The sequence below is a fragment of the Staurois parvus genome, unplaced genomic scaffold (genome assembly GCF_062004578.1).
Source record: "Staurois parvus isolate SC_StPar_1 unplaced genomic scaffold, SC_StPar_1.0 ptg000549l, whole genome shotgun sequence".
In the NCBI taxonomy this organism is placed as follows: domain Eukaryota; kingdom Metazoa; phylum Chordata; class Amphibia; order Anura; family Ranidae; genus Staurois; species Staurois parvus.
Genome location: NW_028318345.1, coordinates 1,779,853 through 1,807,269, shown reverse-complemented (window position 1 = coordinate 1,807,269; position 27,417 = coordinate 1,779,853). Strand labels below are relative to the sequence as shown.

Here is a 27,417-nt window from a genome sequence, read left to right as displayed (position 1 = left end):
TATACGTACTGTATATCCCATGTTAGGAGCTCATATATTTAGAGTTAGAAACTAAAAATTGCAGATATGCCATGGTACTGTGGCTTGAAGTATATTTACAAGTGTATGCAACTAAAACCTTTTCTTTTTATCTAAATGCTGGAAATAGTTTAACTAAGTTACACATTGCTTGACTTCCCTTTTTTTTTTTTTTTTTTTTGCTTTAGAGGTAGAAAAAGGATTGCAAAAAAAAATTAGGTCAGACTGTTCATTGGTAAAGATTTTCAAGGAGCACATAGTCTAAAACTTCCATCTAAAGAGACTGATTATGGATGTTTAAACTTACAAACATCTGCTTTAGAATATTGTCAATCTTTGCTTAAGCCGCCAAGCAATAGCAGCATTACTCTTAACAATTGCAGTGTAAAAATTGTAGGATTCTACCTTTGAAATTTTTTGCTTGTAGTCTTCCAGTTCTTTTTTCTTTTGGCTAAGCTCATCAGTCTTGACTTTTATTTCTTGAGTTCGTTTTGTGTAGTCTTCCACAACCTTTTGAAATAAAGAATGAAAAATAATTCAGTCAAGGACTACTAAACAGAGGGAAACATTAAGATACTTTTCACAACACATTGCTTACAGTGCTTTATGGTCTGTGTTTTAGAACTGGATGCAAGATGAAATGACACATGGCAACGTAAACAACAGTTGCCAGGTTAGGCACAGTATTTTTTGGTGCAAGGGAACATTATGTTCTGTTCTTTCTTAAAGACTCTACTTAAAATTCTAATAGATTCAAATTCTGGCATTTCAAACATATTGTTCCTGCTGCCTAGCTTATTATTACTGAGCTTTAATACAGCGTGGGAGGGTTAAGTACTATCAGAAAAACTAGACAACATACAGAAGCATTTAAGCCCATGAAGCAAGAGGCTCTGGACCGTTCTTCATTTAATGCAGCATCTATTTCATCCAGGGTATTTGGAAGAGACTGGAAGGCCTGCAAAAGAAGAAAAGAACTCTTATTTAATATAAAATAATCATGACACTTGCTGGTTGTGGAGTAATAATATCATGTGCAAACAGAACAATGTTCCACACAAACTGAAGAAAGAATACTGCCAGTTTTAACATAGAGAAGGAAAAAAAGTTCTTTAAAAAGAAACAAAAAATGGCTTTTACTGTAGTCGACATTTGAAATCACAGAAGTGGAACAAATCAGGTGTCTGCAAAATCAATCTCTAACCTGAACTATCTCAATGTCATTATAGTAATAGCAATGAACTAAGAAGATATATTTTAACATATGTTCATTATACATGCAAACAGGTAAGAATTTACATTTCCCATCTTGTTGTAGAAAGACCGAACTCGTTAAGGGCAAAAACATGCTGGCAGCTGATGCCATTTATTGTTTCTTTGCCTCAACAGAGGCTTGTTAGAAAAAGAATGTAGTCTTAATAATAAATGCAAATAATAAATATAATATCATGGTTTGCCATCATGTGTACAACGCCATCATTAACAGCAGTAAAGAAGCTAAATATATGCACATAAATTTAACTGGACCTATACACACACACACACACACACACACACACACACACACACACACACACACCGTGAAGATTTGTTATTTAACATGGAGTATAAAGAAAGAGTTATTTTGACAAAGCAGTACCCTGTTGCCTTAATTTTCTCCTAAAAAATGATCCTGACATGCCACTGTGCCTAGGGCCCTTCTTGTCTGTAGCTGTATGTCTGTAGCGTGAGATCATCTGAGCCCTGGTTCACACTAGCCGCAGGCTACGGGCTAGTGGCAGGTTCAGGAATCACACCTGTTCCCGTACCCACAATCACCCGCAGCTGAATCACACTGCTCTTGTGAGATGTGCGGAGCCGCCATTCAGTCTGAATGGCTCCCCCACGCATCTCAGCCTACAGCGTGATTGAGGGTGCGGGAACTGCATGGTCAAAAGGTCCATGCCGTTTCCCTACAGATGAGTTTTGGAAAAGGTGCATGCGCCTTTTTTTGCATGAAACATGGGTTCAGCAGCCCATTCAAATGAATTACACTTCCTATATATGTGATTTAATGTCCCAGCTATAATTTAACCCAAAGAGGCATTCTGGAGTAGTTTAAAAATCCACAGTGCCTCCCTTTCCAGAAGCCTCCAATGTAAACACCCACCTTTCCCTCCCCCTTGGGTGGAAAGACCTTAATTTTATGAAAAATGAAACAAATATGTTACCATATTTGAAAGTTTGAAAGCATTTGAGTAATAAAAAGCAATAGTGTTCAATTCTCAATTTTAGGAGGATAAGCTGTTCATCCTACAATCAGCGGCGGTGAAGTTGGTAAATATACAGGGCCTCAAATGCTGCCCCAAAAATGTTTATGGGACTGCAAAATAGCATCAATTCCTAAAGCATAAGTAACAAAAAAAAAAAAAAAAAAATTACATATATGTTGTAAGTTTCATTTCTCAATTGGTTAATTCTGTATCTTTAAAATGCTGTACAGTATATATATTTAGTACCCACAGACACCTTAGAATGGTTCCAGAGACCCCCATCTGTATTCTATTCCTTAGAGCAGAATGAAATTTTAGACACAGGCACAAATCAACATTCCCCATTGTAGCCTCCCATTTACAAGCAATGATAGCAGAGAGTGTGATGACAAGTAATGAGCCTGAGTTAAAAAAAAAAAAATACATGCCTGACATCCCTTTAGACAAGCATATTCCTCCCTGCTGGCCACTGCATGGGGAAGACTTTAGCTGTGCTTATCAGTTGCTGCATTTCTGTTCCAGAAGCATGAAGCATTAAGTGTGCTTTCCCAAGACAGATATGGCTTTTGTTGTCTCCTTGATTATTGAAGTATGCCATGGCTATGACATGATTTGACTGTAGTCTTGGTCAGGTGCCCACCCTTGCCATAGAGGAGCCCAGCATTTTCGGGACAACCAAATAGCTCCAGAATGTTGATTGGAAGACAAGCCTCCTCCGATGGCCAAGTTCCCTGTACAGAGAAGGTGTTCAGGATTGCTCCCAAGCCCAACAGGCTAGCTTTCATCAGCAGAACTATCCAGAACATGTGGAGGAAGAGGTTTTCTGAAGTACAGCGCCAGATTGAAAATCCACCACATCAGGAAGTCTGGCCTTGGGGTTCAGAAGCATTGTACAGTCCAAGAAGTCTGTTTTTCCCATGCGGTCAGAATGTTGAACTGCAACGGTCTGGAGTGAAACTAAGCATATAGCACAGCCTGGAAGGTGACCGCCATGAGACCCAAGACTCTCTGCACCCACAAATCAAGGCTTTCTCTGGGATCTTGCATTAGAAAGAAGGTACTCCAATCTATGAGATGGGTCCAGCAGTGACTTCTTGAGGTTCAGGAACTAACTGAAGCTCTGCAGAACCTGTACCATCTGTTGGATGACAGAGGACAGATCCTTTATAAGAGAAATGTCTATTTTGCCAGGCTTTGCAGATGATGGTTTCATTCATTGTGCAATCATGCAGCCCACTCTCACTTTAGTGGGATTTTCTCTCACTTTGTTTTTTTACTATGGACCAGGAAGTGAAGGTAAAATCTCCCCAAAGGATACAGAGGGCAAAAAACATAAAAGAAAAATGTGTTGCCTTTAGTTCTACTTTAATGCTCTACTTGTTATTCACCACAAGAAATATTCTGGAGCAGCAAAATCCACAGTGCCTCCCATTCCAGAAGTCTCCTGTGTAACCTGCCTCCACTTTTGGATGGAAAAAGCCTTTCAATGCCCTGGAAAGCGAGGAGGACATGTCACCATCATGTTCATTTAAAAAAATGTTTGGACACATTTGAAGGATGAGAGACAGAGGGGCTAAATTTCCCATAATAGTGTTCACCAATTCTCATTCTAAGCAGACGAGTTGTACATTCAACCTATTGTAGGCTGCTTTTTACACATAAGATGACATAAATTAAGTATTTAGTCATATTGGAAAAGGTTCCCACGAAACTACTGAATCTAATAACTGGCTGTGTCACCCTTGGTGACAATAATTGCAATCAAGCATTGCAATGATTTTTTCACATCGCTGAGGAGGAATTTTAGCCCACTCCTGCAGAATTGTTTTAATCTGGCCACATTGGAGAGTTTTCCAGCATGAATGACCTGTTATAGGTCATGCCACAGCATCTCAATCAGATTTAAGTGTGGACTTTGATTAGGCCACTCCAAAACCTTAATTTTGTTTTTCTTTTTAGCCATACAGAGGTGGACTTTCTGGTGCGTTTCATATTATTCTTCTGCTGCATAACCCAAGCGTACTTGAGGTCACAAACTGATGGCCAGACATTCTCCTTCAGGATTTTCTGGTAGAGTGCAGAATTCATGGTTCCATCAATTATGGCAAGTCATCCAGGTCCTGAGCTGCAAAGCAGCCCCAGAGCCATCACACTACCACCACCATGTTTGACTGTTGGTATGATGTTCTTTTTATGAAATGCTGTGTTAGTTTTACTCCAGATGTAATGGAATGCACACCTTCCAAAAAGTTAAACTTTTGTCTTATCAGTCCACAGAATATTTTCCCAAAAGTCTTGGGGATAATCAAGATGTTTTTTGGCAAACGCGATACAAGCCTTGTGTTCTTTTTGGTCAGCAGTGGCTGTCACCTTGAAACTCTCCCATGGCCATTGTTGAATCATGAACACGAACCTTAACTGAGGCAAGTGAGGCCTGCAGTTCTTTAGATGTTGTTCTGGGTTAGTTTATGACCTTCTGGATGAGCCGTCATCGTGCTCTAAAGAGTAATTTTGGTAGGTCAGCCACTCCTGGGAAGGCTCACCACTGTTCCAAGTTTTCTCCATTTGTGGATAATGGTTCTCACCACAGTTCGCTGGAGTCCCAAAGCCTTGGAAATGGCTTTATAACCATTTCCAGGCTCATACAAGTCAATTACTTTGTTTCTCATCTGCTCTTGAATCCCTTTAGATCACGACATGATGTGTTGCTTTTTGAGATATTTTAGCATGCTTCAGTTTGTCAGACTTTCTATTCAAAGTGTTACTAAACCCACAACAGTAAAATCAGTCTGTATATGCAGTGAAGCATGCTTGTTAGACTCACTGTGGAACCTAAGGGGTTAATCTCCTGCATTGTGTTAAAAGGCTGTTTGATCCTTTCTTCTCTGCCCCTCCTCTTGTTGAAATGACCACCTGATACAGACTGAGCCCTTTGTCACATGCACATATGCTCAGTTTGGTGTATATTGCTAGAGGTTTTTTTTTTTCTTGGGAGGGTGCATGTGATCAGCACAGGACCAATCAGCACTGTCCAAACAGAGGATCAGAGGTTTCACATCCTCCTAGAGCAGAAAGAAAACTCCTCCTACAAACTTTAACCAGTGCTCTGCTGAAGTCACAAGACTGCTCTAACTGCTGATGAGAAAAGGTATTTAGCAGTTTATATTTGCTAAAATAATTGCATTTCCATGTTGTTTGTACTGTGGGAGACCAGATATAGTGAATGCAGGGTCCTGGGTTTAGTAACACTAAGTAATTCCTTGATTCAATAGGTCTGACATGAATCAGGTCTGGGCGTGGCAAGTGAAATTTAACTCCACTTTCCAAAAAATACCTGGGTAATCTCAGTTCATTAGTGGCTTAGCAAAAGGGGGGGGGGGGAACTATTTTTTCACATAGGGCCAGGCAGCATTTTCTCTTAATAAATTAAATCAGCATTTAAAAACTGCATTTTTTTATTTATTCAAGTTATCTTTGTGTAATAAAAAAATTGTTTGATCTGAATCATTTAGGTGTGACAAATAAGCAAAAAAATAAAAATTCAGGAAGGGCAAATACTTTTTCACTTTCGTGTAGGTGGGAAACAAAATGGAGCCCTCCTACAAGAAAATTTGCATCCATGTAACTGACCATCCATGTACAAAATTGTTTTTTCTTAATTTTTATCAGTTAACGTGGTATTACCTAGTGTGTGGATTACAAAAGCTGATTTATCTATCTGCTTGTACAAAAAGTATTTAATGACTTTCAAAGAAGTCACTTCAGGCAGAACAACAGAAAATCTAGATACCTAGTTTTACATATATTTTATGTCTAAATTCCAAAAAGATGTGTAATTCTGTACAACCACTTTCGTAATCAGGTAACCCTGGCCACTCAAGCCTATTGAAGCTTTTAAAGCATTATACAGCTCCAGTTTGTAAATGCTGAACATAGAACCTAATGGAAGTGCCAATCGCCAGTTTAAATAACCTGCTAGCATGCGCCTGCATTTCTAGAAGCTTGTTGAAAGCCTGCTGAAGTCGCCTAGCAGCTTTCTCAAAATGGCAAAAAACACTCCAGTTAGGATTTGTGTGTAACAGTTTCAAAATGGAGCTGAATGGTGCTTTAAAAAGCTTCAACAAAATTTCCTGAAAGCTCTGCAAATGCTCTGTCAAAGCTTGCTGTTGACACTGCTCTTATACAAGCTGAAGCCCATGTGAAACAGGCCTTAGCTTGGCATGTGATCTCACTTTCCTCCAATGCAGTTAAGTAAAACAGAGTAGTCACAGGCCCACTCCCAACCAACTGATTTGACAATAAAGGCCCCTGTCAGACGGGGCAGACTCTGTCAAAAAGATCTACCTGCTCAGTAGAGGATCTCTCCGCTGAACCCCGCAGAGCAGGCGGATTACAGCTCTGTGTCTGCGCTGCTATGCAGAGTGGACACAGGCACAGCCTGCTGTTCTCTATGGGGTGGTCGGATGGAAATGCTAAGCAGGCGGATGACAAGTGTCTGTCTGCTCCGCTAAGCAAAGCAGACACAGCCTGCGGTTCTCTATGGGGTGGTCAGATGGAAATGGACAAGCTGTCTGTTTCCATCCAACTGTCATCCAATCTGCCGGACGGATGGGGAAAAGATCCCCACCCGCCTGTTTTTAGCGTACAAGATCGGATCAGATGCCTGCGGGTGTCAGCGGACACATATCTGCTGCCACTCGTCACTCCATAAAGAACTATGGATGGTCTGATTGGACAGTCAGTGTGAATGGGGCCTAAAAGCACATGAGATTTTAAAACTGGTCTCCCTTCCTCAAATCACATTCCTATCATAACACTAACAGCCAACAGTGCTGTGCTAGATAATATTTCAAGGAATTAGTGTGAACTAAGCCTATTGGAAACAATCGATTTCAGATTGATATTGCACTGACCATGCATTGAGCAATCAACGCCAATGCAAATTGTGTAAATGGGCCCTAAGGTGAAAACCAGGGAGATATGACCATAGATGTTTACACAAAACTCATTCTGAACTAATGATTGGCATCAGAGCTTCCTACGTGAAAAAAATGTTTATGGGCTTAATATAATAATCAGCATAAAACTAAATTGAAGATGACATTACAGATTCATGTGGATAAAAAAAATGATGCAGTACTGTTTCTATCATGAGTATGAATTATCACATTTATCTAACTGGAATGTATATTATCACAAGCTATCATATCCACATGCTTGTTTACACGGTGTAGCTTCCCCCTAAGCTAAAACTTATGTTATGGTTATATTTGAATCTTTTGTCAAGAGACCACACAAAACAAGACTATTTTCATATACCAAGCCTATATTGCTGCTTGCTGTTTAAAAATACAATTTCTGTTTAGAAAATGTGCTCTCCTTTTCTTGGGTTTACAGCTTGATGTCACTTTACCACAGTTACATACATTTGTGTAGGGACCGAATGCAACTATTTTTGAAACTCCCAATGGTGGGCTTCAGGAAAACAAGAAGAGAGAATGCTTTACATGAATATTTAAAATAATAAAATATTTATGAATTATTTAAAAAGGACAATGAAAATGAAATGTCTGCTCTAGTAAAAAAGCAGAATAAAGCAGAGTATTTTTTTTTAGCCAAATGTGGGATGTGCATACTACCAAGACTAACTTTACCTAAAAGATGGTAACGTTGCTGAAAAATCCAATATAGCTTTGTGTACCAATTTCTTGGTGTGACTGGATGGTAGTTTACTTTTAATTTAAAGAGAACCCATCACGACTGGACTTATGATGGAATCTGAATATTTAGTAATTTATTATATTAACTGTGTAGGCTTACTTGAAAAATGTAATTTCCTCCTTACGTACTACTACTATATTTGAGCCTGACACTTTAGCTGAAGATTTAAAGGCTAAGTTCACCTTTCTTTTCCCAAGTTCCAGCTTCCCTATGTACCAATTTACCATTAATGTACCTCTGCTGCAGAAAGGAAAAATCTTTCTCTATGTCCTAGGACAGGCCCTACACCACCCTCCAGTTTGTTCAATAGAAAATTCCTTCATTAGTTCCTGCTACCCATCCCTTAGGTTGGGAAAGTCCTTAGAGACTCAGGAAGGAGTTCAGCAGTTTACCTCATGAACACAACCTGCACTTTCCCTCCCCTCCAAGAGCTTGTTCCGGCCCACCTCTGCAATTTTATACCTCTCCAATGCACTCACTGAGCACTGTTTTCCCTGAAGACACAGCCAGTGTGATTATTTTGTACCTTCATCTTGCATAGATTGTTCATTTGGCAGAGTGTACAGGAGCTGAACAAACAGAGAACAGCCTTTGTGGAGCAGAGCTGCAGTATTGAGAACAGAAATGTGTCCTGGAAGTCTGTAAAACTCACCATACAATCTGATTGTACAATCTCTTTTAAATCTACCATCAGCTATGTAGTGCATGGGCCTGCCTGATTGGATACAGAGTGATTGGACAGATAGGTGTGCCTTTCCTTTTTATATAGTTTTGGTAAATCTAAAGCAGATTGTACAATCAGATTGTATAGTGTATGGTCACATTTATACACCTAAAATGAACTAGTTGCTTTTTTGGTGCCATTAATTGTTAATGGCATCCCAAACACAGAGGCAAACACTGCAAGAACAAACAAGCGACAAACGCAGCAAAACACACAATAACAACCGTGCAAACTGCAACAAGCCCAAATGTCCCATGGGATACTTTGCTATGTGTTGGGCAGCCCATTGCAATCAATGGGCTGCCCTATGCATGTTGTAGGGAAAATGGGTCAAAAACCGTGCGCTTCCACTACTGGAGCTTCTGTGGGACATTTGTCATGTGAATAGGGCCTGACACCTCTGTTCACTTCCTCCTATGTACTTATATAAAGATGGCCAAACACTATGCAATCTGATTGCACAATCTCTATGAAATAGAAGGACCCACCTGAACAATATATTTAATTTGTATTAAATCAGACAGGCCCTTGCACTCCATAGCTGATGGAAGGTTTAACGGAGATTGTATAATCAGATTTTATAGTTTATGACCACCTTAAGGGAAGAAGTAGTAAAGTGGGTGGTAATAAAACAAGAGGTGGTATAGTAATGAGGGGGGTGGTGTAGAGTGGAAAACACACCCTATTCTGTGATGCGCTAAGGCAAATCATGATGGGAGATGATGCTTCCTGAAATGTCACATGATCTACAGGAAGTGATGAAAGTAAAAGGCAAAATTTTACATTTTAAACAGAAATGGAAAAATTCAAAGCTATCATGTACAAGATAAGTGAAAGATAAGCACATTGGGATAGCTTGGACAGAAAAGACATTAGATAAGGCTTCTATTTAATATGAAAAGTGAAATTTAGTCCAAAAAGGTGAACTTAGCCTTTAATAACAGATGATGCCTTTAAGGTGCCTGACCTCAAATGTACTACAATTATCTTACCACTCTAAAAGTTACATTTTGATGGAAGATTCATTGAAAGGACACAGAATATTGTAGCAGATTATGTAGGATAGCCATAAATGGCTTGTTGGCAACAGCGGATGGTCCAAATTACAAAAGTGCTTGCATTAAAGAAATTTAATTTATCAGACATTACAGGGCACAGGAATAGAGTCTTAGACCATGGGACAAACAAAAATAGTTCAATCAAGAGGTTGAAAACACAGCAAAAAAAACAAAAAACAGGCCTACATAACAGGTCAAAAAAATAGCAGCCTGAAGCACCTTACATCTGAAAGGACATTAAAAGTGGCCTGAACATCTGGCTGGTAAAACCTAAACGTGTGAACAAAGACCAGATAGTAGCCTTGAAAATCAGGGAAACAGATGTCTGATGCTGAAAACCCATGGAGCACTAACAGATTGTGTTGATTTTGCCCTAACCCCTTCCCGCCAAGTTTCTGATCATGTCAGCCGTCATTGGCTGTCACAGAGAACACATGTTCAACAAGCTCCCGATGGCAAGTAGTAGTACTGAGAGCTTTCCGTTACCCGCCGGTATCTGTGCCGGGACCACGCTGTCAGCACAGCATTGTTTATGTTTGGGACACATATATGCAGCCTCTCGCTGTTAAAGCCCACACGCCGAAATGCCGCAGAAATGCAAATGGCCAGGCAGGAAGAATTTAAAGAGCATGTTCAGCAGCCCCCCATAAAAAAACACTTACCTGTCCAGGAATCCAGTGGCGTTCCTCACCCAAACCACTTCTTCATAGTTCTCCGGGTCCGTGACACCAGTATCTTTACTATGGGAAGTGGGCGAGTCCTAGCAGCTTCAAAACCAGTTTTCTACTATGCCAGCCACGCTGCTCTTTGGGAATAGCCCAGCAGCTTTCTGGAACCTGTGATGTGTCCCATAAAGCTGAGGGGAAAGAGAGGGGAGGGCCAAACTTCTGCTTGGAAATGTTGGACCTAGACAATCCAAGCAGAAGTGGGAACGGATACCTGTCAAAACTAGGTACCCATTCCCTGCAGAAATAAAAATTGTGTCCAAAGGTGTTAGAGGAGGAGTGGAAAGGAGACAGAAAAGCGGAACTCCCCCTTTGTGTGAAGTTCTGCTTTAACAGGGAAGGGTGAAAACCTATCCTTTTAGACTATAAACTCTGATTCTGACTTGTCTAATCCAGCTTGCAATAGTGAAACTAAGAGCAGAATGACCCCTACAGAGACCCTCAGAAATGAGTTGTCTAAAAGAAGCTGTTGTTGAGAGGAAGACTTGCACAGCACGTACCATTCTAGATGGAATGTGTTGAAGCAGGAAAAAGGGAGGGAAGAACAATGTCCTGGTAAAGGATGAAACCACCTTGGGAAAAAATAAGGCCGTAGGCTGCAAGAAAACTTTATCCCTGTGTGGCACTAAGAAGAACTCTTTACAGAATAAAGCCAGTAACTCAGACTCACTTCGCAGAGGTGATAACAATGTGGAAGGCAACCTTATTATTAAGGGTAGACAAAGGAATATTCCTAAAAGCTTGGAGGACAGTTTCTAAAGATCCCACAGTGCCACTGAAGAATGTCCAGGGAGATAAATGCGTGCAACTCTCTGCACAAAAGCTTTCACTAATGAAAAAAGAATTTGGAAAAGAATGAGTAGGGACGGGATATGACTCTTGAGGGTACACAAGGCCAAATGCTGATCCAGGCTGCATTGAAGAAAAGACAGGAAAATCATTACGTACTTCCTGGGATGGAACTACCTAGCCTCACATCACACAAAAAAGCTTCTAGGTTAGTTAGTAAACTTTGCGAAAAGTCAACTTCCTGGCCTATTAGAGCATAATCATAACTAACAACAACAAATCAGCGCAAAATCCAAAAACAAAAATTACATAAGTGAACAAAAACAAAATTAATAATAAGTGTCCATATAAAAATAAGTCCTTATTCCCATCAGAACCAGTAATAAATATTCAAAATGTGCTTCCACCTATCACATTTTGAATATTTATTACTCATTTTGAATATTTATTACTGGTTCTGATGGGAATAAGGACTTATTTTTATATGGACACTTATTATTAATTTTGTTTTTGTTCACTTATGTAATTTTTGTTTTTGGATTTTGCGCTGTTTTGTTGTTTATTATTGGTGTTTTTCACTGTTGCACAGCTGCATATTCACTTAGTATTTTCTTTTTGGCGCTGGGATATATATTTTTGATAATCATAACTAAATCCAACAGGTCCCTAACCCTCTGGACCTGGGCCTCAACTGCTAAGCCAATGAAATCAACAGCCAAAAAACAGACTGGAGGAGCGTCCCCTGGGACAAAAGATCTGTGTGACCCAAAAGAACCCCAAAAGGAGTCCACCATGTGTCCGAGTACTATGTACCCTTGGGTCAGTTCAGTGCAATGGGGACCACTGAATTGCCCTCCATCTTGACCCTGCGTAGCAGACAAGAAAGGAGCTTTAGATGGGGAAGAGCGGATATATATCTGCTAATCCATCAACACAGTAGTGGAAGGCCATGGAAGGAGTTCCAGGTGATGGAGGCTAGATTGATCCATCAGAATTAATGTTTTTGGCCTAGACAGATAAAGTCTGGCAGACTAATATGGTCGCACTGGCAGGTTGCATAGCTGGACCAGCTAAGGAGAAGAAGGCCTAAAAGAGGACTTCTAACTTTTTATCTACAGAGTCCTTGTAAGCAGGGATATGCTCAATTGGGACCATTAAGGTTCAATATGTAAATGAATGAACTCTTAGTCTTGTTTGCCACAAAGGCAGATAGACTTGTAGTTCTCAATGAACTACGTGTGCACTGATCAGCGACCTCTAGTCCATTATGCAGCTCAGTAACTATCTACCCATACAGATGTACAGGCAGAAAGCTGTAGGCAGTGACTGCAGGAGTCCTACATTGGACCCGCGATCAACTGATCATGAGTACAATGCTTTGCAGGCTTCTGTGTAGAAAAAAACGCACATTTTTTAACTGCAAATCATGTGCATTTACAATTTTTTTTGTACCATAAGTAAACTTCGCCTTTTAGCTTGGGAAGAATATCAGCATACTGGGTCTCCTCCTGTGCTGAATCCAGAAACAGATAAGGTACCATTCCCCCTAGTCAGGAAACAAGCAGTAAGTTGAAAAGCAGACATGGTCTCAGGAGGAAATGGTGGGGGGACCCATTTGTGACTTATACGATCTGGGGCTTATAAAAGAACTGAAAGCCTACCCATAAATTCACACACAGTATCTGAGGACACCTCTCTGGATAAACAAGAGCACTCAAACTGGGGATAAAGGTTAGGAATAACAGAATCAGGGCCTTTTGGGGAGATGACACAACCCCCCTGGAGCCATTAGCAAAGTGTGAGATGGCAAGCCCTGCTGACCTAGTTCTCTTGTGTCCACAATCATGTGTAGTAAGGGATATCCCACAAAGGGTAGCCCACAGCCAACACTGTGGGGAGAGAGGGTTAAGCCTTCTGTGAACATTCACTGGAGACAGAAAGAAAGAGGATTGCTGTATGGCAGAGGATGGCAGTAGTGAGGCAGGGAGCAGAGGAGAAACCAACTGCGCTCATGTTTAGTGACATAGAAAAAAAAAGTGGATACTCAGACATAATTCGACCCCAGCATAAAGACCATAGCAAACAAAACATCACCAAATTAAAATGTTTCAAAGCACACAAACCACTTCTGCATCTAGCTGTGACTGTAAGAGTTGCATCCAGAAATCCACATGTAACCCCTTAGGGACTGAAGCAACAGCTCTCTGTAGCCCTGGCTTACTGCACCAGTCTTGAAATCTTCCCAGCAGCCAAGGGTGGATGTTACAGACCAAGTCCCATCCAAATCTTTGCTTTTTTAGTGGGCATACCCCCTAAAGGGTCTTCAGGGACAGGCTTCCACCTGTGGATGGATCAGAGCCTTTATAGCTCTTTATAGCTCCCTGTGCCTAACTCAACGTGTTCCACTACGTGCCTAGCTGATCACCTAATGCAGAATCCAGTGCTTGAAGCAACCTTACAGGCCAGCCCCATATCTTCTTGCTGACAGGGAATGAGCCCCCAAGTCTCAGCTAAAGAGTCAACCAATACAGAAATTTGCTAAGGGAAAGCAGAGTTAGCTAGGAATCTTGCTGCAAGAGTTTTGATGAAAAAATAACAGCTCGAAATGTGTTTCTTCGCTCAGAGCAGAGAAAGAATCATCTACATGGATCAACAAAAGACACTTGAAAAAGCTGTGGCTTGTAGGGAGTAAGAGTAGTTATATTCGGGCTGCCCTTACAGCTTTGTTTGTCATTGTCTAAACACCTGAAGGCAGCTGCATAGGCATGGACTAATGCTGTCCCGTTAGCTTTTTTTATTTTTACTTCATTCAGCCAGCGGGTTCAATCTACAAAAATGAGGTAGATGGAGGAAATTCCCCTGCCAGGACACATTTTGACAACAAATGTTGGTCAAACAATCGATTTCTGTGGAGCTGAACCAGCTAAATTTTGATCAGTGTATAGCCAGCTTTAGTCCTTGATCCGGTGTCCTGTGATGTACGATTAAAAATGTTTTGTGATCTCCTTGGAGGTACTCCTTATGTAACGGGAGATAACCACGTTTATTCTGTTTTCATCATGGGGAAAAGGATCATTGTGGATTCCAGAGCTTCAAAACTGTATCCAGGTTGAGCAGATATCTACCTATACATTGTTTTCATCTATGGCCACTTACTTTAACCCCTTTTTCATGTTATGTTTTATGTTCAATCACATCAGTGGTGTCTGTATAAAAATTGTGTTCTACAAACACAAGAAACAAAGACTGGTTCACATCAGGAAACGCACAGGAATGCACTCGCGTTCCTGTGTGATTTGAGAGCAGTGCATTTTAAAGCCATTCTTATGAATGGGCTGAAATCGCACCGCATTACACCAAAAGTAGTGCATACAGTATTTTAAAAAACGCACTGCAGGCAACTTCACTGAGTTTGCAACTTGCGTTTAGGATGACATGCGCATTGCATTGACATCTGCTGCAGTTCGCAAGGGCAGTGCATATTAAACATGGCATGCGATTGCGGGTTTTCAGCACCGCGTTTTGGTAAGAATGGTAAAAGGAGGACATCAAAGAAAAGGCAGTTTTAGTAAATACTGTAATGTATTGAAATAGGATGTATGTGGCTTCCCTAAATACCTTAAAGACACCAGAATTTGAAAGGTCACGTAATGAATTAGCCAAAAAAGAATTTCCTGTTCTGAATTCCTGAAGGAGAAAGGAAAAAAAGAACTGAGATGAGTTAGAGCACAAGAAGCATGTAGCAAGTGAAGTCAGAAGTCCTAATATGCATACTTTCTTATGGATCAGCAACAGAAAATGAGGAAGCAAATGAGTCAGCCAGGGAACAAGTGCTTTCAAAAGTCAGCAATGGCCGCTCCAATATTTCTCATATGTGTCTGACAGATATGCTTTAAGGAATTCTTCCGCCTAACTGCTGCAAAACAGAGTAAATTATCCTTAAACAGAAGGTATTCACGTCATCACAAATCCCCAAAAATATGATAGAGCACTTATTCCGCATTCAAGATAGTGCTTAAAGCCATGTAAGTTATTCCTTTATGATTTAGGGATATTAGAGCTGAACTCCAGGAAAAATAAAGGTCCACACTGCATGGTTCAACTGCTCCTTTATGTTTAAGGGACTGGGTAAAGCAGTTTTACTTTTTATTATTATTATACAGTATTTATACAGCGCCAAAGGGTTTGCTCAGTGCTGTACAATAGCAAGGGGGACAGAACATGAGACAAAACGGTAACAATACAATACACGAGGGGTTCGAGGGCCCTGCTCTTTCGAGCTTACAATCTAGGAGGGAGGGGAAGTGGTACAGGAGGAAGTGGCTGTGGGGGATGGAGTGGTGGGAGAAGTGGAGGAGGTCAGTTGTTAGGTGAGGGTGGGGTAGGTTTCCCTGAAGAGATGGGTTTTCAGGGTGCGCCTGAAGGTGAGGAGGGTAGGTGACAGTCTGATGGATTGGGGTAGGGGGTTCCAGAGGATGGGGGAAGTCCTGGAGAAGTCCTCCTCCCACACCCGACTGCAGGAGACCAGGGAGGTAGAGAGTAGGAGGTCCTGTGAGGAGCGAAGGGCGCGGGTAGGGTGGTATTTGGGTATCAGGTCAGTTAGGTAGTTTGGGGCGGATTTGTGAATGGCTTTGTAGGTCAGAGTTAGTAATTTGAATTTAATGCGTTGGGCAATCAGGAGCCAATGAAGGGATTGGCAGAGGGGGGAGGCAGATGTGGAGCGGTTGATGAGGTGGATAAGTCTCGCCGCTGAATTCAGGATAGACTGGAGTGGGGATAGCGTTTGTTTGGGTAGGCCAGTGAGAAGGGAGTTGCAGTAGTCCAGGCGTGAGATGATGGAGTGTACGAGTTGTTTAGTAGTGTCTGGGGTGAGGAATGTACGTATCTTGGAGATGTTGCGGAGGTGGAGCCTGCATGACTTTGATAGTGATTGGAAATGAGGTTGGAAGGAAAGGTTTGAGTCCATGGTGACACCCAGGACTTTGGCGTGTGGGGTGGGAATGATGGTGGCGTTGCTAGTAGTGATGGAGAGGATGGGGGGGGCGCGGGCTGGGGGGAAAACCAGGAGCTTGGTTTTGGACAGGTTTAACTTGAGGAAATAGAGTGACATCCAGTCTGATATGTCGTTCAGGAGGTGGGCGAGGTGGGCGATGCGGGCGGAGAGTGAGGGGGTGAGGTGGGGGGTGGAGAGGTAAATGTGTGTGTCGTCGGCATAGAGGTGATAATTGAAGCCGTGGGAGTGGATTCGTTTGCCAAGGGAGGAGGTGTAGATGAAGAAGAGTAGGGGTCCGAGGACAGAGCCTTGGGGGACTCTAACAGGGAGGGGGAGGTGGTAGTGTTATAGGTGACGCTGAAGGAGCGTTGGGATAGGTAGGAGGAGAACCAGGAGAGAGCACTAATAATTGCCTGATCCTCCACTCTTGCAGGCTCTTCTGCAGCCCCAATGCAAGGGAGAACTTTTAATTTTTAAGCAATCTCTCTCTCTCTCTCTGGGGGGCCACAAGCAGTCTCTCTCTGTGGGGGAAAAGCGGTCTCTCTCTCTCCCTCTCTGTGGGGGCACAAGCCGTCCCTCTCTGTGGGGGCACAAGCCGTCCCTCTCTATGGGGGCACAAGCCGTCCCTCTCTATGGGGGCACAAGCCGTCCCTCTCTATGGGGGCACAAGCCGTCCCTCTCTATGGGGGCACAAGCCGTCCCTCTCTATGGGGGCACAAGCCGTCCCTCTCTATGGCGGCACAAGCCGTCCCTCTCTATGGCGGCACAAGCCGTCCCTCTCTATGGGGGCACAAGCCGTCCCTCTCTATGGCGGCACAAGCCGTCCCTCTCTATGGCGGCACAAGCCGTCCCTCTCTATGGCGGCACAAGCCGTCCCTCTCTATGGCGGCACAAGCCGTCCCTCTCTATGGCGGCACAAGCGGTCTCTGGAGTGGGCTTTGCTAGGAGGGATTTAGGGGGATTTGTGCTAGGAGCGGTGAAGTATAAAAGTAGAACTACAAGTGGAGTTTTTTTTTTTTTGTTTGGGGGGGTGCAAGTAGCTGGTCTTGATTGGCCCTGACTGTGCCTGGTGATCTATGACTTCTCCCATGATGTTCAGGTAGATCTCCACCTCTTTAAGCTTGCCTACCCCTGATCAAAAGTATATCTAAACTCAAGAACAAAAAGGTAATATATTGCAACTTTTTTTTTTCTGAGGCTAGGTACAATTCTGCAAGTATGGAAAAATGCCTGGAGGTCTTGCCATAAAAGCAGTGTCCTCCTGTGAACTTAAAAACAGTTTGCCTTATGTTATGTACTTGAGGAGAGAAGAAGTGCTTTTAGTCCAAATCAGGAAATGGTGACTTCTTGATTGAAATGGTACCAGCATATTGGAGAAAACCATAAGTGGCATCAATATTCAAAAAAGAGCCAATATACACATATGCCTGGGAACTACAGACTAATCAGCCTAACATCAATAATGTGTAAGCTATTTGAAGAAGTGATAAGGGACCATATCCAAGAATTTGCTGATGAAAACAGTATCATTAGCAGTAAACATGGATTTATGAAAGACTGTTCTTTCCAGACAAATCTATTAGCATTCTATGAGGAGATGAGCTGTAATTTGGATAGAGGAAGGCGCTGGACATAGTGTATCTAAATTTCACAAAGGCATTTGAAACAGTAGCCCAGAAATGCTTAATTTACAAACTGAGGACTTTTGGTATTGATGATACTGTACAGTATATACCTGGATAGAAATGTGGTTAAAAGGAGCGTGACAAGAGGGTGGTGATTACAGGCATATTTTCTGAATGTTCTAGAGTTGTGAGCAGGGTACCCCAGGGCTCTGCTCTGAGACCAATACTATTTAACTTGTTCATAAATGATATAGAGGTTGATTAAAAATGGTTTAACTTCAGGGTTTGCTAACAGCACAAAGCTAAGCAAGGCAATAACTTCACAAAAGGATATAGCAACTTTAGAAGACCTAGTTAAAATAGAGGGGTGGGCAGCTATAGGGCAGATGAGGTTTAACATTACAAAAATATAAAGTAATGCAATTGGGAGTTAGAAATATGCATGCAAGCTATCGAGGATAAGGGGAAATCGAGGATGGAAAAGGATCTGGGAGTTCTAGCTAGGAGATTATTAGCATGCATTAATAAGGGCATTTACTCAAGAAATAAAACTATAGTTCTATCACTTTACAGAACTTTAGTTTGGCCACAACTTGAGTATGTGGTCTAGTTTTGGTCAACGACCTTCAGGAAGGATGACCTTGAACAGGAAAGAGTCCAGAGAAGGACAAAAAAACTAAAATAGAACAACAAAGCTAAGATATAGTACAGTGTCCAGGCATTTCCATCCTAGGACAGGAAATTTGTTAGAAAAAAGGAAAATAATGCAGCCATGAAACATAAGAACTTAAACAATAGCAAATATTTTGCAGCTTTTAAGATCCACGTTTTAAGGGTCTGTACCACCAGGAAAAAAGGTGCCTACGAATGTTGATTGGAAACTTGGCTCAATGGTAACAAAGGAAATTACTGTAGCGGTTCTGAACATCCTTGAAGAAACAAGGATGTGGTCTGTTACACAGTCTTAAAGTTTTTAACATTTGTATTGGTAGAATAGAAGATCTCTGTTTAGCTAAAATGGGACAGCAAGCCACTATAAAATCTAAATGTTTTTAAAGTTTCTGTCCAGACAGATCTAGACTAAATCTATCTTAAACCTATGCAATTTGGACTGAGCATCTGAGAAGAACATACATAGACAGAAGTTGGTTTCTATGAAAAATCACATGGCAAAATGGAAAACCTTGATATATAGTAATTCAAGGCATTAGCAAATATTAACTTTTACCATGAGAGTTAATTTTGGCCTACTCCAAATAACTTTATTGGGCAATAACAATGAGGAGGCTTGGTGGATGTAGAAGGTAGAGGCCATGCTTGACTTTTACAGAAACATTTTTGAGATTTGCAGATAACTATACCTTTAGGATGCAAATGTTTCATTTTGAAAAAAAACCCAAAAGAAATAAAATAAAGCTTGAAAATAATTGAGCAAATCTTCCTCAAAAATGATTACAAACACATCAAAATGCAGTCACTGTAAAATCTGAATCCCATTAAGAATAGAATAGAATTTATGGTTTGAAGAAATATCTCAAAAGTAAAGTTGGAGCTACCAGAGCTGACGTCACTCTGAAAATGTTTTTTTTATCTAGCTGCTGTATTGATCCATTGGCTTTACTTAGAATTAGTGACTAGGAACAAGTAAGATGATCATGAAGGTCAGAACCCCTTGTTTGTATGCTTGTTCTAGTTGACAGAAGGCATGGAAACTACAAGGTCAGAATGACATCTAGGCAGCTAACATTTTTAGAAGGAAGTCAGCAATGTCAGCCTTTATGTTTCTACCATATAAAACATTTGTCTTCTACTGTATCTAAATAGCAGCATTGATATTTTCACAGATGATGACTGCTAAGGAAGAGTGTAAATGCAGGAACACAGAAACCAAGGCAATACACTCACACACAGTTAAGGAAATCATAGATGTCATTTTTTCCCAGTATGATTGATAAATTAAGGTAAACTACTGTTTGCAGAAGGCAAAAAAATATATATATATTTAAAATATATATTTTTCCATTACGTTAGTTGCCATAAATTACCCATGGTCTCATTTATAAAAGTGTCTGAAATACAAGCTGTGTTTATTGTCACACCCCAAGCAGATTTAATCTTTCAAATGGCTTTTTCCAAAGAAGTTCTGAAAATGAACAATTGCTGTCAATCAGATAGCTCTTGCTTCAGACATTGACAAATGAGGTCAATTGCTTGCATGTAAGTGTGTAAACATAAATAAAAGGCATAGGATTTCTTTTACCTAAGACAACTATGTGGTGTCTTATAAATCCATTTTGAGTTGTTCCTGTGCGTTTGTATACTTGTATCGCACTGAGGTAATGCTTCTATGTCTGAGCTTCATTTATTTGCCATAGTTTATAATAAGCTCTAAATATTTAATAAAGCAGTACTCACAGTTTGAAATTCTTGTGGAACTTCATCTTTGGGTCCAAGCTGACACGCTTGTCTTGCCTTCCTCAAGAGGTCTTTGCAATTTTCCAAAAGAGAGGTCTTGCATCCATCCACAGTAACAAACTGACTCTTGTAAGGGTGACAAGAAATATTAAAATTTGTAATTATCATGTAAAAAAAAATATTTTTTTGGAGGGAGTTACACTTGTCATACTGGGTTTATTTAAATTTTTTCTGAGGGTCAAAGCAATACACAGAATATAAAAGGCATTGTAATTTGGTACAGTCAGGATCTTCATTTCTGATGATAAAATTTTACAAGCTAAAAAATTAAGGGGCTAACAAAAACCAAATTATAATGGAGACTACTTGGATAATGTGAAAAGCAGCATGTACCATGTTCTGTGAATGAATGGAGGGATGGTCTGATGACATCACAAACTCCACCTCAGCCAACCAGAAGAATCTTTGTATTCATTCATAAAATATGAGTTCTGGGGATGGCTAAGCAGCGCTCAGCCCAACTCAATTTTGTTGTGGGAGCAGGATGGTAAGGTCTCTGCCCACTGCCAGAACACAGTGCTGTATACAGTATGTAGCGGAGACTCACAGTCGCTGCGATGGTTAGTAAAGGAAACAGTTTGCTTGGACCAGTTTGTTAACTGAAACCTGAAGATCAGCTTTAATCGCAAAACATTCTGTTTGTGAACCACATTCCACAGGGAGTCATGAGTTTCCTATGTGTAGTGATTACTACTGCTGGCAATTTAGTAGAAGGGCTAATAAAAAACACTTGTGTCCCTAGTCTTATTCTTTTAAGAATTCACTCAGACATCATCATTGTTTACACCAAGCTGGTCTCTTTATACGTAACACTAACGCTCCTTTCACACTAGTGTTATCATTTATAGCCCTCCAGAAAAGTGTTCTGTGGTGGGTGGTAAAAGGATGTTAGCAGGGGATACCTCCTGATACCTTTTTTTTTTTTCCTTTTTTTTTTAATTGCCAAAAAGCAAATTTTCATGGACTGTGCAATTTTATATACTGGACTGTGCAGCGACTGCCAGTGAATGGGGCCACACTGTACCCACAAGTCTAACAGGCAGTGCCACCTGTCAAACTCTGTGCGTGGTGTTAAAATTGACACACCACGATACAAGGCTCCAAGTGGCAAGGTGTTCGCTTTTGGATGGGCAGTAAAACACATGGATCAAAAGGCTTTTTACTTACTGTCTAAGCAATATGATAGTGTGACAAGGACACCCCTATCTGAAAAAGAAGGTTTCTAGATGATCCACGCGGAGTAATATGAATTCAAAAAGAATTTTAACAATACTTTATTTGATCACATAGATCATAGGGAGGTTAAACATGAGCACGGTGTACAAATGAAAAAAATAAAATCAGGTTAAAAAACACTTAGCGTCTTCAATTTAGGGTCATCTTAGCCACCAGAGCACCATATAAGGCAGAGTTGTATAATGATGAAATAGTTATCCTGGGTTTCCGTAGGTTTCCCGCTTTATATTTGAGTGAACCATGTATTCAGTGGGTGTGTTCCCAATATATGTCAGGGACCTCCTGGAATGTAAAAGCTGGAACACAAAAATACATAGTATATGTATAAAAATATGGAAACCAAATCACATCCAAAATTCACCAGACCTCCCTCCACAATAGTCAATGGATACTGCTGTTACCTTCTCAATAGTGAGACTATCATACCCGCTTCTCAAGTGTAGGGACTTCCTGGATAGCCACCCCAAATGAAACAAGGTCCACAGTACCAAATGATTCTGAGGATGTATATAGAAAATAAATGTATAGATCATGGGCATCAGGTGACCCCGAAAACAAAACACACACAAAATGTGGATATATTACCATCAATAAGGATCAAGAAGACTCCTGTCGACTTGAAATAAGATCAGGTCCTTGATGCTTCTTCAAAGATGCATATGGGGGTGAGGAACCAGGTATACACGATGCGTGGATTTCAAACACATATAATGTGTATGTAGCATATAGCAGGCCGTAGATACCTGAGTTTAATATACCCAATAAAGGGTTTCCAAAAATTGCTCAATTAGAGAAGTTTATTTGCGGTTTTATAAGGATGTGGCTATGTCACAGCAAAAAATACCTGAGTAGGATAGCGTATATATATATATATATATATATATATATGTAGATTCTCCTCCAAAGAGGATTTCCAAAAAATTCCCCGAGTATACAGGGTAAATTAGGCCCATGAAACATGCCCTATTAACACCATGTAGGCTCTGTAAATCTCAACAGCCGTAAGCTTTAAATAACTTGCCACCGATGGAAGGTATGTTTCCCTGAGGGATTGCCGTTTGCGAACCGCTGTGATAGTAGCCCACTGGTAGTTCTCAGAGGGTCTAGGGCCTACCTAACAGGGAGCTGTGACACCGCCGTTCCTTCCCGCCTCGTGGGCACCGCACCCAGTGAAGACGCCGAGCGTAGTGACGTCAATACGTTGACGCGTTTCGTCCGCCAATCACCGCAGACTTCGTCAGAACGTTCTGACGAAGTCTGCGGTGATTGGCGGACGAAACGCGTCAACGTATTGACGTCACTACGCTCGGCGTCTTCACTGGGTGCAGTGCCCACGAGGCGGGAAGGAACGGCGGTGTCACAGCTCCCTGTTAGGTAGGCCCTAGACCCTCTGAGAACTACCAGTGGGCTACTATCACAGCGGTTCGCAAACGGCAATCCCTCAGGGAAACATACCTTCCACCGGTGGCAAGTTATTTAAAGCTTACGGCTGTTGAGATTTACAGAGCCTACATGGTGTTAATAGGGCATGTTTCATGGGACTAATTTACCCTGTATACTCGGGGAATTTTTTGGAAATCCTCTTTGGAGGAGAATCTACATATATATATATATATATATACGCTATCCTACTCAGGTATTTTTTGCTGTGACATAGCCACATCCTTATAAAACCGCAAATAACCTTCTCTAATTGAGCAATTTTTGGAAACCCTTTATTGGGTATATTAAACTCAGGTATCTACGGCCTGCTATATGCTACATACACATTATATGTGTTTGAAATCCACGCATCGTGTATACCTGGTTCCTCACCCCCATATGCATCTTTGAAGAAGCATCAAGGACCTGATCTTATTTCAAGTCGACAGGAGTCTTCTTGATCCTTATTGATGGTAATATATCCACATTTTGTGTGTGTTTTGTTTTCGGGGTCACCTGATGCCCATGATCTATACATTTATTATCCTTTTCTATATACATCCTCAGAATCATTTGGTACTGTGGACCTTGTTTCATTTGGGGTGGCTATCCAGGAAGTCCCTACACTTGAGAAGCGGGTATGATAGTCTCACTATTGAGAAGGTAACAGCAGTATCCATTGACTATTGTGGAGGGAGGCCTGGTGAATTTTGGATGTGATTTGGTTTCCATATTTTTATACATATACTATGTATTTTTGTGTTCCAGCTTTTACATTCCAGGAGGTCCCTGACATATATTGGGAACACACCCACTGAATACATGGTTCACTCAAATATAAAGCGGGAAACCTACGGAAACCCAGGATAACTATTTCATCATTATACAACTCTGCCTTATATGGTGCTCTGGTGGCTAAGATGACCCTAAATTGAAGACGCTAAGTGTTTTTTAACATGATTTTATTTTTTTCATTTGTACACCGTGCTCATGTTTAACCTCCCTATGATCTATGTGATCAAATAAAGTATTGTTAAAATTCTTTTTGAATTCATATTACTCCGCGTGGATCATCTAGAAACCTTCTTTTTCAGATAGGGGTGTCCTTGTCACACTATCATATTGCTTAGTATGTTGTTCTTTGGGTTTATGTATCCACACTTATACAAGTGAGTCGGAGATATGCTAATGACATTAGTAATTCGTGTCATCTTTGGTGGCCTGCTTTTGCTTTATTGTTGTGGTTTTTACTTACTGTCCCTGGCTTGCTTGTGTAAAAAGTGCCTAAAATTAACTGAACAGACTTCACGTAATTTTGACGAAAGGTAGATAAAGTGGTTGTAAACCCTTATCTTTAGCTACTGAAGAGACTAGCTTCATGTGAGACACAGATGAAACAAATCCACCTACATAAGTTGTACCTGTTTATCTGCAAACACTCTATTGTCTACAGTCTTACATACTTCTCTCAGCAGCAGAAAGCAGGGGTGGAGGATCTGACCTAACACACTGCAGAGCTAGAACACAACACTCTGAAATCTGATTAATGATTGGAGGGAAGGGGATACACTCTCTTCTAACAGGCTCATAGAGAAAAACAAAAAGCTGAGCCTGAGTCACCCGATGTGTGCTGGGGCCAGAGGGCCATCTCCTGGGAGGCTGAGGTGTTCGCTAAAAGTCTCTTCAGGGGCCAGATTAGGTTCTTTGGATTCAGGCTAGTGCACACTATGGGGATGTTTCACTTTTCATGTTTGAACCACTTTAAGCAGGCCATACACTAGACTAGAAGAATTTTACTTGAAAACTTGTGTTTCAGGAACTTTCTTCCAATTTAAAATTTTTTTAGTGGGGTCAAATTGATGACAGTTTCAAGCACAATGATGAGGAAATTCGAAGAAGCGGGATGGAAACATTTTCTCAAGCAAACAAGTTTCTAACAGTGAATGTGGTTTCTGTTCAACAACTTACTTTTATTATTAATAAAATTGAAGTGCTATCAAACTACATTCATCAAGTCCAATACAAATTTTGTATGAATATTCATATGAATGTTTGTTTGTAAACCTACTAGTATATGGTCAGAGTTCTGTGACCTTTAAATGCAATTTGCAGCCATGTACAGTTATATGGTCACCAAATCCCATTTTAATTATTTTATTTAATATATAAATATTTATCACTAGAGGAAACATCTTCAATGAAAGGCCAAAAGTGTATCTGCAGTTGTTTATAGTAACTGTATAAACTGAATGCCATAAATATAAGTGGGTTTGCTTATCAATGTGTGACTGCTTTGAATGCTTGCATAGAAAAATACACTGCTCTATGCAAGTGTGCCATGTGCTAAATATGAAAACAGAAATCTATACCTGGGCTACTGGTTTAGAAATTATAATCTCTTTGCATCAACAATTTAATGCGCCTCAAATGTAAACACATAAAACTCTCAATGGTTAGCAAAATGCATAATACAAGGTATTGCTGCTATTTTATGATCGCCACATCCTTAAAGTTCATTAATGATTCTATATTTTAATAAGAAAAGCAGCAGTGTGCAACCTAATCTGAACCAACATTTTACACAACCTGATTTTTAATTATAATGAATTAAAACAAACTGTATGGTACTGAATTCTTTATGTGCCATGCAACTTAGAAAAGAATCCAATCTGAAACTATCCACATGTCGACCATTTTGCTCATGATATAGTAAACTAGATAGAATATGATCTATTTACTCAACTAAAATGTCTAAGTTAAAAGGATAAGTACAGCCAAAGCTCTTTCTGTGAATCACAGGAGTGCAGTTTGTTCCATACTCCTGGGTCCCATTTTCACCTGACAGTGGTCTGAAGCCTGCTGTTGGCTGACGTCACTTTAAAGTCGGGATAAACTCCAGAGCCTGGAGCAAAGCAGACAGCGGTGACTGACAGTCACCCCTCTCTTTTCAGAGCGGTCTACCTAGTAGCTATGGCTTCTATTCAGGAGACTGAGTTCCATTTTGTAATCCTCCATCTTGTAGAGGACATCCTGCCTCCTGCTCCACCATTGCCAGGTGGATCAGACAACTTATCAGGGCTTAAACCTTTTAGGACAGAGTTCCTCCTATCCCCATTAGTTCTCATTCCTCTAAATCGATTGGTGTCTGAGTTTCTAGCACCAAGCATCTGTATCTCAGATTTGCAAGACCTAGTCCTCTGTTCATAAGTTCCCTAGGTTAAGATTAACCAACCAAAAATTTGAAGGACCTGAATAGTCCTTTGGATGTTGACGGACAACATTGTTACGGAGGAGTCATCCATGGATATACAGTGACATGGATGCCCTGGGTCCCCAGAACAGCAAGAAGCAGAGCTGGCAATTTTTTTAAACATTCAAGGTGCACAGGAAGTCTGAATAGTAGTGCTGGCCTTGGGAATGGATGTTTGAATAAAAACCACCTTAAATTACTACAACCACCCCTTGGGACTGAAGTTTTTGTAAGGCAGCCAATATGTCTAAAAAAATGGCAAGAAAGCAGCGCAAAAAGTAAAAAATGAAAAATATGCCGCTGGCAAAGCAATCAGATAAATTGTGTATAGATAACCATAAATAAGTTACCCCGTTAAACCAGCATTGATTACAAATATGTACATAAGTAAAGGAAAAGAAAGTGTAAAAAACATCAACATATAGTCCCAAATCAAGTCCACAAAAAAAACCGTGGAGAAAAGTCCCAATATTCTGATAATGTGTAAACAAATACCGAATTGAGGTGGGAGTAGGTTTAGCCTTAGGTAGGATTTTGACTTAACATCCACTTTAAATTCCTTTTCCATAGGATAAATCTTTGCAAAAAAAGCTTGAGAATTGTGTGTCCTTTCAGGAATAGGCTCATCCTCATAATGCACATTCCATTATATTAGCACGGGCATAAAAAGTCTTTGATTTTGCCATTTGCTTAGCGCCCATAGGAGCTAGTTTGGGCTATAAAGACACAGGTGCTTCTAGGCAAAGACTATTTCGCGCTGCATCAATCAGTGAGTTGATGGTGGAGAGTAGTTGGCATGAAGTCATAGCATGTACCCTATAAAATGCAGGGGTTACAAATTGTATGCTTTTGCTACAATATCTGCACCACCCTTTGCTTTCCTCCATTTCATCCTCAAAACAGGTTATGAGGATCCATCTCTGATTCATGAACAGATTTGGGGAGAACAGAGGCAGTGTAGCATTTTTGGCCTCTTGAAATCAAAAAAGTGCAGAACGCTTCCTATTTCAGATATAATGGGAACCTGCTCTTGGACGACAGAACAGCTATCACTCTGAGCATTGGGTTGCATTTCTTGTCAGAAGAGTGTGTGTTATTCTGAACTTTTGTCTCAACAACTTTGTGCATA

At 40.7% G+C, this 27,417-nt stretch overlaps 1 protein-coding gene across 1 annotated transcript in view; it reads right to left on the bottom strand.

Annotated features, from left to right (window-relative positions):
• Positions 1-27,417, bottom strand: part of SMC5 (structural maintenance of chromosomes 5) — a 117,749-nt gene that overhangs the window by 30,707 nt on the left and 59,625 nt on the right. Inside the window, exons 18-20 of the mRNA XM_089691060.1 lie at positions 20,321-20,446; positions 881-976; positions 424-528 (exon numbers count right to left, since the gene is read on the bottom strand). Of these exons, the coding sequence (XP_089547186.1) occupies positions 424-528; positions 881-976; positions 20,321-20,446 (327 nt within the window). The remainder of the gene's footprint in view (positions 1-423; positions 529-880; positions 977-20,320; positions 20,447-27,417) is intronic.